General features: G+C 39.8%; 1 protein-coding gene and 1 long non-coding RNA gene across 2 annotated transcripts; both read right to left on the bottom strand.

Moving 5' to 3' along the window:
• Window positions 1-11,845: 11,845 nt before the first annotated feature.
• Window positions 11,846-13,164, bottom strand: LOC143818379 (uncharacterized). The gene is made up of 3 exons (XM_077299712.1): window positions 13,116-13,164; window positions 12,704-12,863; window positions 11,846-12,614 (listed from the first exon to the last, which is right to left on the bottom strand). The coding sequence occupies exons 1-3, from the start codon at window positions 13,147-13,149 to the stop codon at window positions 12,032-12,034; spliced, it is 777 nt and encodes a 258-aa protein (XP_077155827.1). The 5' UTR covers window positions 13,150-13,164; the 3' UTR covers window positions 11,846-12,031.
• A 71-nt stretch (window positions 13,165-13,235) lies between these two features.
• LOC143818378 (uncharacterized) lies at window positions 13,236-14,021 on the bottom strand. The gene is made up of 2 exons (XR_013224499.1): window positions 13,965-14,021; window positions 13,236-13,338 (listed from the first exon to the last, which is right to left on the bottom strand). It is a non-coding gene; the product is annotated as an uncharacterized LOC143818378 (long non-coding RNA).
• Between the last annotated feature and the right edge of the window lie 262 nt (window positions 14,022-14,283).

Below are 14,283 nucleotides of genomic sequence, written 5' to 3'. Positions count from 1 at the left end.
GCTTCTTTCACACTTGCATCGGTACGGGGCCGTCGCAATGTGTCGGCCCGACGTACCAACGCACGTTGTGAAAATTGTGCACAACATGGGCAGCGGATGCAGTTTTTCAACGCATCTGCTGCCCAGTCTATGTCCTGGGGAGGACGGGGCAGAGTTACAGCTACGCATGCGCGGAAATGGCGGACACGATGTACAAAAAAAGGTTACATTGAACGCATTTTTTTGTGACGATGGTCCGCCAAAACACAATGGATCCAGTGCACGACGGATGCGACGTGTGGCCATCTGTCAGCAATACAAGTCTATGGGAAAAAAGGCATCCTGCAGGCACATTTGCAGGATCCGTTTTTTGTCCAAAATGACGGATTGCGACAGATGCCACACGACGCAAGTGTGAAAGTAGCCTTAGGGCTAGGGTTAGGGTTGGGGCTAAAGTTAGGGCTAGGGTTAGGGTTAAATTTAGGGTTAGGGTTATGGTTGGGGCTAAAGTTAGGGTTAGGGCTAGGGTTGGGCCTAAAATTAGGATTAGGGCTAGGGTTAGGGTTGGGGCTAAAGTTAGGGTTAGGGCTAGGGTTAGTGTTGGGGCTAAAGTTAGGGCAAGGGTTGGGGCTAAAGTTAGGGCTAGGGTTGCGGCTAAAGTTAGGGTTAGAGTTGGGATTAGGGTTAAGGTTTGGATTAGGGTTGGTATTAGGGTTAGGGTTGGCATTAGGGTTATGTTTGGGATTAGGGTTAGGTTTGGGATTAGGGTTAAGGTTAGGGTTGGGATTAGGGTTAGGGGTGCATTGGGATTAGGGTTAGGTTTGAGGTTAGGGTTGAGATTAGGATTAGGGGTGTGTTGGATTTAGGGTTTTGATTAGGGTTATGGTTAGGGTTGACATCAGGGTTGTTTTGGGGTTAGGGTTGTGATTATCATTAGGATTGTGATTAGGATTATGGATCGGGTTGGGATTAGGGTTAGGGGTGTGTTGGGGTTAGGGTTGGATTTAGAATTGTGGGGTTTCCACTGTTTAGGTACATCAGGGGGTCTCCAAACACGACAGCCAATTTTGCGCTCAAAAAGTCAAATGGTGCTCCCTCCCTTCTGAGCTCTGCCGTGCGCCCAAACAGTGGTTTACCCTCACATATTGGGCATCAGCATACTCGGGATAAATTGGACAACAACTTTTGTGGTCCAATTTCTCCTGTCACCCTTGTGAAAATAAAAACTTGGGAGCTAAAAAATCTTTTTGTAGAAAAGAAATATATTTTTTATTTTCATGACTCTGCATTATAAACTTCTGGGAAGCACTTGGGCATTCCAAGTTCTCACCACACATCTAGATACGTTCCATGCGGGGTCTAGTTTCCAAAATGGGGTCACTTGTGGGGGGTTTCTACTGTTTAGGTACATCAGGGGCTCTGCAAATGCAACATAACGCCCGCAGACCATTCTATCAAAGTCTGCATTCCAAAATGGCACTCCTTCCCTTCCGAGCTCTGCCGTGCACCCAAACAGTGGTTTACCCCCACATATGGGGTACCATCATACTCAGGACAAATTGCACAACAACTTTTGTGGTCTAATTTCTCCTGTTACCCTTGTGAAAATAAGAATTTGTGGGCAAAAAGATCATTTTTGTGTAAAAAATGTGATTTTTTTATTTTCACGGCTCTACGTTATAAACTTCTGTGAAGCACTTGAAGGGTCAAAGTGCTCACCACACATCTAGATAAGTTCCATTGGGGGTCTAGTTTCCAAAATGGTTTCACTTGTGGGGGGTTTCCACTGTTTAAGCACATCAGGGGCTCTCTAAACGTGACATGGCATCCAATCTCAATTCCAGCCAATTCTGCATTGAAAAAGTCAAACGGCGCTCCTTCACTTTCAAGCTCTGCAGTGCGCCCAAACAGTGGTTTACCACCACATGTGGGATATCGGCGTATTCAGGAGAAATTGCACAAAAAAATTTATGGTTACATTTCTGTTTTTACACTTGTGAAAATAAAAAAAAATGGTTCTGAAGTAAAATGTTTGCAAAAAAAAGTTAAATGTTCATTTTTTCCTTCCACATTGTTTCAGTTCCTGTGAAGCACATAAATGGTTAATAAACTTTTTGAAGGTGGTTTTGAGCACCCTGAGGGTTGCAGTTTTTAGAATGGTTTCACACTTGGTTATTTTCTATCATATAGACCCCTCAAAATGACTTCAAATGTGATTTGGTCCCTAAAAAAAATGGTGTTGTAAAAATGAGAAATTGCTGGTCAACTTTTAACCCTTATAACTCCCTAACAAAAAAAAATGTTGTTTCCAAAATTGTGCTGATGTAAAGTAGACATGTGGGGAATGTTATTTATTAACTATTTTTTGTGACATATCTCTCTGATTTAAGGGCATAAAAATACAAATTTTGAAAATTGCTAAATTTTAATTTTTTTTGCCATATTTCCATTTTTTTCATAAATAATTGCAAGTAATATCAAAGAAATGTTACCACTATCATGAAGTACAATATGTCACGAAAAAACAGTCTCAGAATTAGTGGGATCCGTTAAAGTATTTCAGAGTTATAACCTCATAAAGTGACAGTGGTCAGAATTGTAAAAATCGGCTCGGTCATTAAGTACCAAATTGGCTCTGTCACTAAGGGGTTAATCATAGACCTGAAACAGGGACAAGGGGGCATCCTCTACATCTGGAGGAAAGAAGGTTTAAGCATAACAACAGAAGCGGATTCTTTACTGTAAGAGCAGTGAGACTATGGAACTCTCTGCCGTATGATGTTGTAATGAGTGATTCATTACTTAAATTTAAGAGGATACTGGATGTCTTTCTTGAAAAGTATAATGTTACCGGGAATATATACTAGATTTCTTGTTAGGGTGTTGATCCAGGGAACTAGTCTGATTGCTGTATGTGGAGTCGGGAAGGAATTTTTTTCCCCTGTGTTGGAGCTTACTCTTTGCCACATGGATTTTTTTGCCTTCCTCTGGATCAACATCTTAGGGCATGTTAGGTTAGGCCATGGGTTGAACTAGATGGACTTAAAGTCTTCTTTCAACATTAATAACTATGTTACTATGTTACTATGTTACATTGTATGAATTGTATAAATGTAAATACATTTATACAATTTATACAATGTGATTTCATTTTGCAGCAATACTGCATTTTCAGTAATGAAAAAGGATTTGATCCCTTACCAACTATTAATAGTTCTGGTTTCTACAGATCAGTTTGTTGCTCCTAATCAACTGGTTACCTTCATTAAAGACAGCTGTTTTACATAGTCACCTTTTATAAAAGACTCCTGTCCACAGACTCAATTAATTAGTCATACTCTAACCTCTTCAATATGGGCAAGACCAAAGAGCTTGATAACGATGTCAGGGACAAGATCATAGACCTGCACAAAGCTTGAATGAGATACAAAATCATACGTAAGATGCTGGGTAGGAAGAAGACAACTGTTTGTGCAATAGTAAGAAAATAGAAGAAATATAAAATGACATGCAAAATCTTACCTTGTGGGGTATCCTTGATCATAAGGAAGGTGAGAGATCAGCCTAAAACTACACGGGGGGAACTTGTTAATGATCTCAAGGCAGCTGGGACCACAGTCACCAAGAAAACTATTGGTAACACATTACGCCGTAAAAGTTTAAAATCCTGCAGTGTCTGCAAAGTCACCCTGCTCAAGAAGCCACAAGTGCAGGCCTATCTGAAGTTTGCTAATAAACACCTTGATGATTATGTGAGTGATTGAGAGATGGTGCTGTGGTTAGGTGAGACAAAAATTGAGGTCTTTGGCATTAACTTTGTTTGGAGGAAGAAAAATTCTGCCTAAGTCCCAAAGAACACCACCCCCACTGTCAAGCATGGAGGTGGAAACATTATGTTTTGGAGGTGATTCTCTGCTAAGGGCACAAAACTATTTCACCGCATCAATGAGAGAATGGATGAACCATGTACTGTAAATTCCTAAGTGACAACCTCCTTCCCTCTGCCAGGACATTAAAAATGGGTCTTGGCTGGGTGTTCCAGCAAGACAATGACCCAAAACATACAGCCAAGGCAACAAAGGAGTGGCTCAAAAAGAAGCACATTAAGGTCATGGAGTGGCCTAGCCAGTCTCCAGACATTAATCTCATAGATAACTTACAGAGGGAGTTGAAGCTCCGAGTTGCCAAGCGACAGCCTCCTCAAAATCTTAATGATTTAGAGATGATCTGCAAAGAGATGTGGACCAAAATTCCTCCGGACGTGTGCAAACCTCATCATCAACTGCATTCCCCCTGAGGAATTCCCCCTGAGGAAGGCATATCGCCGAAACGCGCGTCGGGGTGGACGCGAGCGCTGTGCGTAGGTGCCGGGATTGATTGTTATGGTGGGTACTTCCTCCCTTACACTATATATGTATATAAATTACCGGTACCGCTTTATATGATCAGCAATACCAGGAGTTTCTATTGTGGACTGTCACTTATATTATCTGTGATGTATATCTGTTACGCACCTCACTCGGGTCCTTTTGGGATATGCGTGTGCGGGTTTGTATAGGGGAGGTCTCCTGCCATGCTGTATACTTATCTGTTTTTAATCTTCAATAAAGTTTTTCTATATTTGTAATTACTGGACGTTTCGGAGCTGCGTTTTTGGTGCTGTGTGTTTGCTTTGCATAAAATGCCTGACTGTTGTGCTTGCCAATGAAGGTTTTACCATCAAGTATTAAGTCTGTTTTGCCAGAGGGATCAAATACTTATTTTTCACTGCAAAATGCAAATAATATATTTACATAATTTATACAATGTGATTTTCTGGATTTTATTTTTGATATTCTATCTCTCAATGCCATGAGTAACCTAACCTTAAAATTATAGACTGTTCTTGTCTTTGTCAGCAGGCAAACTTACAAAATCAGCAAGGGATCAAATACTTATTCCCCCACTGTATGTGGACATCATTTTAATCCAATAAAAAGCAGAATTTAGTTTGGCCCTTTTTCAGTTTTGGAAGGCACAGCTTGCTTCAATTTTGTCTATTTTTTCATAAAGAGTAGTCCCCACTGAGCCATTTTTGTGACATCAGATTTAGTAATTTTCATGCATTAGGTCTTTTAGTTCCATGTAATTGTTATATCAGAATGTTTAGTTACCATTTTGTATCAGATTCATATATTTCTTATGAACACTTCCTACCTTTCTGAATGAAACATTTAAAATGTAATACCTCTTTTCCTCTCGCTCTGTAAACCTGAAGATACACGCAACCTTGTAACGGATGTTCAATCGGCCTGTATAAATAATTGGTGGTGGCAAATATTAGTTCTTTTTGTTGTTGTGGAGTTGGCAGTGACTGTACCGGGGTATGTATATATATTCCATGCATTGGAATTGTATATACAGTAATCCACTGTGATTTCCCCAATTACTGGCCTAGTAATATAAGCAGCCGCTGCCTTGTCTATCACTCATCAATCAATTGCGTAAGTGTCTGATGATTAGAGGCAGTGAAGTTTCATTTCTTTGACAAACTGGTGGCAGTGGTGAGATCTGGGTGATCTTTCTAGTTTCATCTGCAACAAAGTGGTAACAGTGGTGGGAGGTGTGTGACAACACCCACCAGCTCTTATCCTTGACAGAGATGTGTTGACTTTGTTGACCTTTAAACAGTAGGCCAGTAATAAACTTACTGTCAAATTCATGAAATCTTCTTAAAATTTAGGCATAGTGTGACTTGTTGTGTTGCCCTGCCAGAAGAAGTTATTAAAGAGGGTCTGTTAGCAGAATATGCTGCCCTACAGAAGGAAGACATTTTACAACTTTAATGCACATAGAAAGCTTGTCAATCTCTGGGATGAGGTTTGTGAATGTTGAATTGATCAGTTGCATTATAACCCCTTCCCTGCTACTTCGCCCACCATCTAACTCAACCCAAGTTTCATAAAGTTGGTGAATCTTGCTGGGATTTTTGTAAACTAAAGGTACCGTCACACTAAGCAACGCTGCAGCGATACAGACAACGATCCTGATCGCTGCAGCGTTGCTGTTTGGTCGCTGGGGAGCTGACACACAGACCGCTCTCCAGCGACCAACGATGCCGAGGTCCCCGGGTAACCAGGGTAAATATCGAGTTGCTAAGCGCAGGGCCGCGCTTAGTAACCCGATGTTTACCCTGGTTACCAGCGTAAAATGTAAAAAAACCAAACACTACATACTCACATTCGCGTCCCCCGGCGTCCGCTTCCTGCACTGACTGAGCCCGGCCCTAACAGCAGAGCGGTGACGTCACCGCTGTGCTGTACTTTCACTTTCACTTTGCGGCCGGCGCTCAGTCAGTGTGGGAAGTGGACGCCGGGGGATGCGAAGGTGAGTATGTACTGTTTGTTTTTTTACATTTTACACTGGTAACCAGGGTAAACATCGGGTTACTAAGCGCAGCCCTGCGCTTAGCAACCCGATGTTTACCCTGGTTACCAGTGTAAAACATCGCTGGTATCGTTGCTTTTGGTGTCAAACACGACGATACACGCCGGTCTGACGACCAAATAAAGTTCTGAACTTTCTTCAACGACCAGCGATATCACAGCAGGATCCTGATCACTGCTGCGTGTCACACTCAACGATATCGCTAGCCAGGACGCTGCAACATCACGGATCGCTAGCGATATCGTTTAGTGTGAAGGTACCTTAAGATTGTTGAGACTAGGGTAAAACATTAAAAATGCCAAAATTCACATTCAGTTGTGCAATTCTTATTTAGTATTTTAAGCAGTATTATACTTTTAAAAATTGCATAAAGTGTCTGATGAATTGGCCTTAAAGTGTGAAGAAAGTTTTTTGAAACAACACATACTATTAATAAGAAGCTAGGGTCATCTATTTAAACAGGATTTTGTATGTAATAACCTGTAGTTTACCAACATACTCTCCAAAGATTCTAAAAAGTGCTCCAGATGTATATTTCAGCCTGAGCCACTGTGATAAATGTGGCATACTCTAAGGCTAACTCAAGATTTTTTTAACTTAAATGTTCTTATAAAAAAATATTAATCTGAATATGAGAAGACAGACAAGCACGTAAAGTACTTCACAGATTTGCACTAATCATTTTTTTAGTACTGTGCTTGCTTTAAGCAAGGATTTTCCATTAACACATTCATGTAATTTACATGACAAATCATATATAAATTATTAAATGTTGAAGTACAGCTTGTAACTTAATGAATCAATACAATTACAAAAAGCTTGAGGTTTATCTACTTGATTTCTTTTGAGCAATTTATTCTAATACTTATCACCTCTGGGAAGATTTTACAAGTTTTGTTAAGAACTCATATCACATAACAGATTGAAGTCAGAAATATTGTTAAATGCCATTTGATGCTGGTGTTGTGTAGTTTACAATTTATTTACGGCTCTACTTGAAAGTTTGAGAACCCTTCAGAATTTACTATATTTCAAAATAAATTTGAACCAAAGCTACATCATTTTTTTACAAATATACTAGAAACAAATAAAGAAAATCAAATCAAACAAATTAGACAAGAATATTAGATACTTCCCTTTTTTTATTGACAAAAATGATCCAATATCACATGTCTGTTTATATTTCATGTGACTGGCAAAAATAATAGCATTTTTAAGATTAGCTGATAATTTAAAGGCTAAGCTAGAGCCTGGTATTTTCAATTAACCCCTTCATGACCCAGCCTATTTTGACCTTAAAGGGAACCTGTCACCTGAATTTGGCGGGACCAGTTTTGGGTCATATGGGCGGGGTTTTCGGGTGTTTGATTCACCCTTTCCTTACCCGCTGGCTGCATGCTGGCCGCAATATTGGATTGAAGTTCATTCTCTGCCCTCCGGAGTACAGGCAATATTGCCTTGCGCTTGTGTGTACTCCGGAGGACAGAGAATGAACTTCAATCCAATATTGCGGCCAGCATGCAGCCAGCGGGTAAGGAAAGGGTGAATCAAACACCCGAAAACCCCGCCCATATGACCCAAAACTGGTCCCGCCAAATTCAGGTGACAGGTTCCCTTTAATGACCTGGCCATTTTTTGCAATTCTGATCAGTGGCCCTTTATGAGGTAATAACTCAGGAACGCTTCAACGGATTCTAGCGATTCTGAGATTGTTTATTTGTGACATACTGGGCTTCATGTTAGTGGTAAATTTAGGTCAATAATTTTATTTGTGAAAAAAATGGAAATTTGGCGAAAATGTTGCAATCTTCAAATATTGACTTTATGTTCTATTAAACCAGAGAGTTATGTGACACAAAATAGTTAATTAATAATATTCCCCACATGTCTACTTTACATTAGCACAATTTTGGAAACAATTTTTTTTTGTTAGGAAGTTATAAGGGTTAAAAGTTGACCAGCGAGTTCTCATTTTTACAACAACATTTACAAAACCATTTTTTTAGGCACCACCTCACATTTGAAGTCAGTTTGAGGGGTCTATATGGCTGAAAATACCCAAAAGTTGCACCATTCTAAAAACTGCACCCCTCAAAGTGCTCAAAACCAAAACCACATTCAAGAAGTTTATTAACCCTTCAGGTGTTTCACAGCAGCAGAAGCAACATGGAAGTAAAAAATGAACATTTAACTTTTTAGTCACAAAAATGATCTTTTAGCAACATTTTTTTTATTTTCCCAAGGGTAAAAGGAGAAAGTGAACCCCAAAAGTTGTTGTCCAATTGGTCCTGAGTATGCTGAAACCCCATATGTGGGGGGAACCACTGTTTGGGGGCATGGCAGGGCTTGGAAGGGAGGAGTGCCATTTGACTTTTTGAATGAAAAATTGGCTCCAATCTTTAGCGGACACCATGTCACGTTTGGAGAACCCCTGTGCGCCTAAACATTGGAACACCCCCACAAGTGACACCATTTTGGAAATTAAACCCCCCAAGGAACCTATCTAGATGCAGAGGGAGAACTTTGAACCCCCAGGTGCTTCACAAATTGATCCGTAAAAATGAAAAAGTACTTTTTTCACAAAAATTTTCTTTTAGCCTCAATATATTTCATTTCCACATGGGCAACAGGATAAATTAGATCATAACTTTTTTGGTTAATTTCTCCTGAGTACACCGATACCTAATATGTGGTCATAAACCACTGTTTGAGCGCATGGCAGGGATCGGAAGGGAAGGAGCGCCATTTGACTTTTTGAATGAAAAATTTGCTCCAATCGTTAGCGGACACCATGCCACGTTTGGAGAGCCCCTGTGTGCCTAAACATTTGAGCTCCCACACTATTGACCCCATTTTGGAAATTAGACCCCCCCAAGGAACTTATCTAGTTGCATAATGAGCACTTGGAACCCCCAGGTGCTTCACAAATTGATCAGTAAAAATGAAAAAGTACTTTTTTTCACAAAATTTTCTTTTGGCCTCAATGTTTTTCATTTTCACATGGACAACAGAATAAATTGGATCCTAAAATTTGTGGAGCAATTTCTCTTGAGTACACTGATACCTCATATGTGCGGGTAAACCACTGTTTGGGCGCATGGCAGGGCTTGGAAGGGAAGGAACACCATTTGACTTTTTGAATGGAAAATTAGCTACAATTGTTAGCAGACACTGTCACGTTTGGAGAGCCCCTGTGTGCCTAAACATTGGAGCTTCCCAACAAGTGACCCTATTTTGGAAACTAGACCTCCCAATGAACTTATCTAGATGTGTGGTGAGCACTTTGAACCCCAAGTGTTTCACAGAAGTTTATAACGCAGAGCCGTGAAAATAAAAAAAAACATTTTTTTCCTCAAAAATTATTTTCAGCCCGCAATTTTTTTCCCCTAGGGTGACAGGAGAAATTGGACCCCAAAAGTTGTTGTCCAGGTTGTCTTGAGTATTCTGATACTCCATATGTGGGGGTAAACTACTGCTTGGGCACACATCGGGGCTCGGACGGGAAGTAGTGATGTTTTGAAATGCAGACTTTGATGGAATGGTCTGCGGGTGTCCTGTTATGTTTGAAGACCCACTGATGTATCTAAACAATAGAAACCCCTCACAACTGACCCCATTTTGGAAACTAGTCCCCCAAGGAACTTATCTAGATTTGTGGTGAGCACTTTTTACCCCCAAGTGCTCCACAAAAGTTTATAAGGCTAGGTTCACATTGCGTCAAGTACATGGCGTTAAACGGATGCGTTAAACGCATGTACAGAAAAGGAGCAAAAAATATGTGAAATTCGTCGTCACGGTAACGCTAGCGTTAACGCATGTGATCGCGTTTTTTCATTTTGATGTCCGTTTACGAAGTATCTGTTTGTCTGCGTTTGTCACTGTCAATAAAGTTGTTCTTTTTTTTTTTTTTTCTCCCTTTTGTCATTGTCGGGTGTGGGCACAGACTCATTCTCCATTTTGAAAGCATTGAGTGAACTTCTGCTAGCAAGATGTTTGTGTCTGAGCTCATCAGATTTCGCTTGATGCGGTTGCGACTTCGTCAGAGAAAGCGTAGTTCGCAAAGGAGATATTGGATCCACGAAGTGAATTTCTTGCGGAGTACATATGGTGCCTTTCACACCCTGTATGTGCAGCTTCGGGATCACCCCTCCAAATTCCAACGCTATCTAAGGATGTCCATTGAGACCTTTGATGTTCTGCTCTCGCATGTGAAGGATGAGATACATCATCATCGCAGCACTTTTCGTGAAAGCATCAGTGCGGAGCAACGTCTAGTAGTGACTGTGAGGTAATTATACATTTTTTTTAGCATTCTATTGACAAAGACTAGATCTCGGTATCGTGTGGCCTAATGTTCATTTAGCAATTGTATATTCTATTGGTACTAGCCTTTAGATGATCACTAAAAATCCTAATTTTTTTTTTTTTTTTTTTTTTGAATGTCGACAGATATCTGGCTACCGGAGAAACTTTTGCATCACTGCATTATCAGTTTAGACTTGGGAAGTCAACAATTTGCCAACTGGTTCGGGAGACTTGTGATGCCATTTGGAATAACTTGCAACCACTTGTGCTACCAACACCAACATCAGAAATGTGGCTAGCGATTTCCCAACAGTTTGAGGATGTGGCTAATTTCCCCAATTGTATTGGTGCCGTGGACGGAAAGCACATACGGATTCAGAAACCTGCGCATAGTGGTTCCCTGTACTATAACTATAAGAAATACTTTTCTATAGTATTGATGGCTATTGCGGATGCCAGGTACCGTTTTGTTGCTGTGGATATTGGTGCTTATGGCCGGACTAACGATTCCAGAGTATTCAGAGACTCCAACATGGGCCGATGTTTGTACAGCCAAAGTTTAAACATACCCTCATCACGTCTAGACTCCAGCAGGCGCATTTTTAATTATCGCTTGAGCCGGGCTAGACGTTATGTGGAGTGTGCCTTTGGGATTTTGACATTAAAATGGCGGATTTTACTAACCTGCATGCAACTGCAACCAGAAAATGTGGACCGTGTTGTGAAGGCGTGCATCTGTCTGCATAATTTTGTGGCGAGACATGAAACCCAGGTGGTAGACCCTGATGATTGTGAGTCGAACCTCAGTAGCATTGAATCGAATGCAGTTCGGTCAACAGCACAAATAATGAGGATTCGTGATCAATTTGCACACTACTTCACACATGAAGGCCATGTTCCATGGCAAGACAGATACATGTGAAAATATTGTAAAGTCTTCCTGATGTCGTGTAAAAAGTGACATAGTGTAAAAAGTTACCTTATGTCGTGTAAAAAGTTTTTTAACCTGATGTCGTGTAAAAAGTTACCTTATGGCGTGTAAAATTTTTTTAACCTGATGTTGTGTAAAAAATTACCTTATGTCGTGTATAAAGTTGTGTTGTGTTAAAAGTTAAAGTCATCCAAAATTCTTAAATTTGAAACAGTTTACAAAATGTTTATGGGTTTTTCCAACAAACTTTTGGTACACAGGTTTAACATATGATATCCCATAGGGATGAAAAAAAAGGAAAATAGAAATTCACAACAAAAAACATAACAAAAAAAAAAAAGGGAAACTTGCAACGTGGTAATTGCACCTGGCTGGGGACACTGAACTGTACTAAAGACTTTGGTACTGCACGGGCGTATTGTCTGCCCAACTATATGATGGACTGCTACATTGTCTATGAGGTTCCACGCTCGTTTCACCCCGGCCTCTATATTGAGGGTTGTAGGCCGACAAGTCCATTCTTCTAGTTCCCGATGGAGCGGGTTCTTGTGGGCCCACAAATTCCTCTAGAAGCTCGTTCAGTCTTTGTCTAAACATAAAGTTTCTATGTGCCGGGATATTTTGTGCTACAGGCACATAGGATAAGAAAAGTAGCTTCCACTCATTAGCAGAGTATACAGACTCGCGTGCTTGCAGCTCGGTAATTTCTCGCCTCAGGTCTTTCAGCTCACTGCGACACATGTCCTCTACCCGTTGGAGTCCATCCACGATAATTGCATCAGCTTCATCTTTTTGTGTTGCTCGCTTGCGTCCACGCTGTGATTGCAACCGGGCACTCACACCTGCAGCAACAGTGCTTCTGTCCGCAGATCGTGGCTCGCTGATGCCAGACACATCTTCAGGTTGCGTTGGTTCCACTGGAGAAGGCTCCAGTTCCTCTGTCGGTCTAGGAGCAGCGGTACTGCATATCGTGCTGTAACCCAAAAAAAAAAATAATATAAATAAAGTAAATTAGCTTCCTTTAAACAATTTTGTCTCGCACACAGACGTATTTTTACTTACGAGCGCTGAGACAATGTTTTTTGAAGAAAGAGCAGTTGGTCGTAATGCACATACGGGGTCACCCGTTTACCACTGGATCCGCTTTGCGCATTGTGATTGTTCCGGTAGTCACGGACAAAGCGATCGCGGATGGACTTCCAACGGGTATGGACAGCATCGGCTTTAAATTTAAAAAAAAAATATACATAAAAATAGTAGACAGATAGTTTTAAGATATAGGAAACATTTTTCATAGTTTGCTAGGATAGTTGATATATAAATAGTAGATAGATAGTTAAGAAATAGTTTTTAGAAATAGTGTATAGATAGATAGTGTACAGATAGTTCATAATTGAGAGATAGACAACAAGTGGATAGGATAGATTTTTTTGTTTTTGTTTACATTTTCCGATGTTACGTCACCAATATTTACCAATTTTTTTCTTTGAGGTTGTAGACTTCTCCATGTATCGGGGATCAAAGTGACAGATTATTTGATCCCATAACTTCCGGTTCTTCACGATGTCATGGTGGGAGCTGTCGCTCTGGTCCCATATGGAGGGGTTGGCTTCCACAAGGTTGATCAGTGTCTCGTTGTGGATAGTCAATGGCTCTTCGTCAACGACAATCCTTTTTTTTTTGGCCGCTGACTTGGACTAGGTAAACACAAAAAGTTAGGTTGATAGTTTCAATTTCACTGGATGGCCATATTCATATATACAGAGATAGATAGATACATAGATATAGCAATAGATAGATACATAGATATAGATAGATATAGATAGATATATAGATACATAGATATAGATATAGATAGATACATATTTATAGATAGATACATAGATAGATATAGATAGATACATAGATATAGATAGATACATAGATATAGATAGATACATAGATATAGATAGATAGATACATAGATATAGATAGATACATATTTATAGATAGATACATAGATAGATATAGATAGATACATAGATATAGATAGATACATAGATATAGATAGATAGATACATAGATATAGATAGATACATATTTATAGATAGATACATAGATAGATATAGATAGATACATAGATATAGATAGATACATAGATATTGATAGATAGATAAATAGATAGATAAATAGATAGATACATGGATATAGATATATACATAGATATAGATTGACAAATAGATGGAGCGATAGATAGTTGATATTTTATAGGTATAGTAGATAGAAATTGAATAGATAGATTGTTGATAAATATTGGATAGAATATTTCTAATTTGATATTTACCACTGGCAGTTGTGGCGACGACAGACGGCTAGGGACCTTCTTTCTTTTGTGTCCTCCGTGTTGCACCACCTATTGTGTATGTAAAATGTACAAAAAAATTTTTTTAACATTAAATTATGTTAACATTCATTGGATCAATAAATTTATGCCTGAGAAATTCAACATGTGTGCTATGTACCTTTGTGTTTTTAGCATGTTTTTTGGGGGGTGGTCTAGCAGCCTCGGGCTCAGAAGACTCCTATTCACAATTAAACAATAAACAGGATTGTTATGCCTAGCTCAATACAATGGAGTTTCACACAACATTATAGTGGTTTTT

The sequence above is a fragment of the Ranitomeya variabilis genome, chromosome 3 (assembly GCF_051348905.1).
Source record: "Ranitomeya variabilis isolate aRanVar5 chromosome 3, aRanVar5.hap1, whole genome shotgun sequence".
Lineage (NCBI taxonomy): Eukaryota > Metazoa > Chordata > Amphibia > Anura > Dendrobatidae > Ranitomeya > Ranitomeya variabilis.
This window is presented reverse-complemented; position numbering and strand designations above follow the sequence as displayed.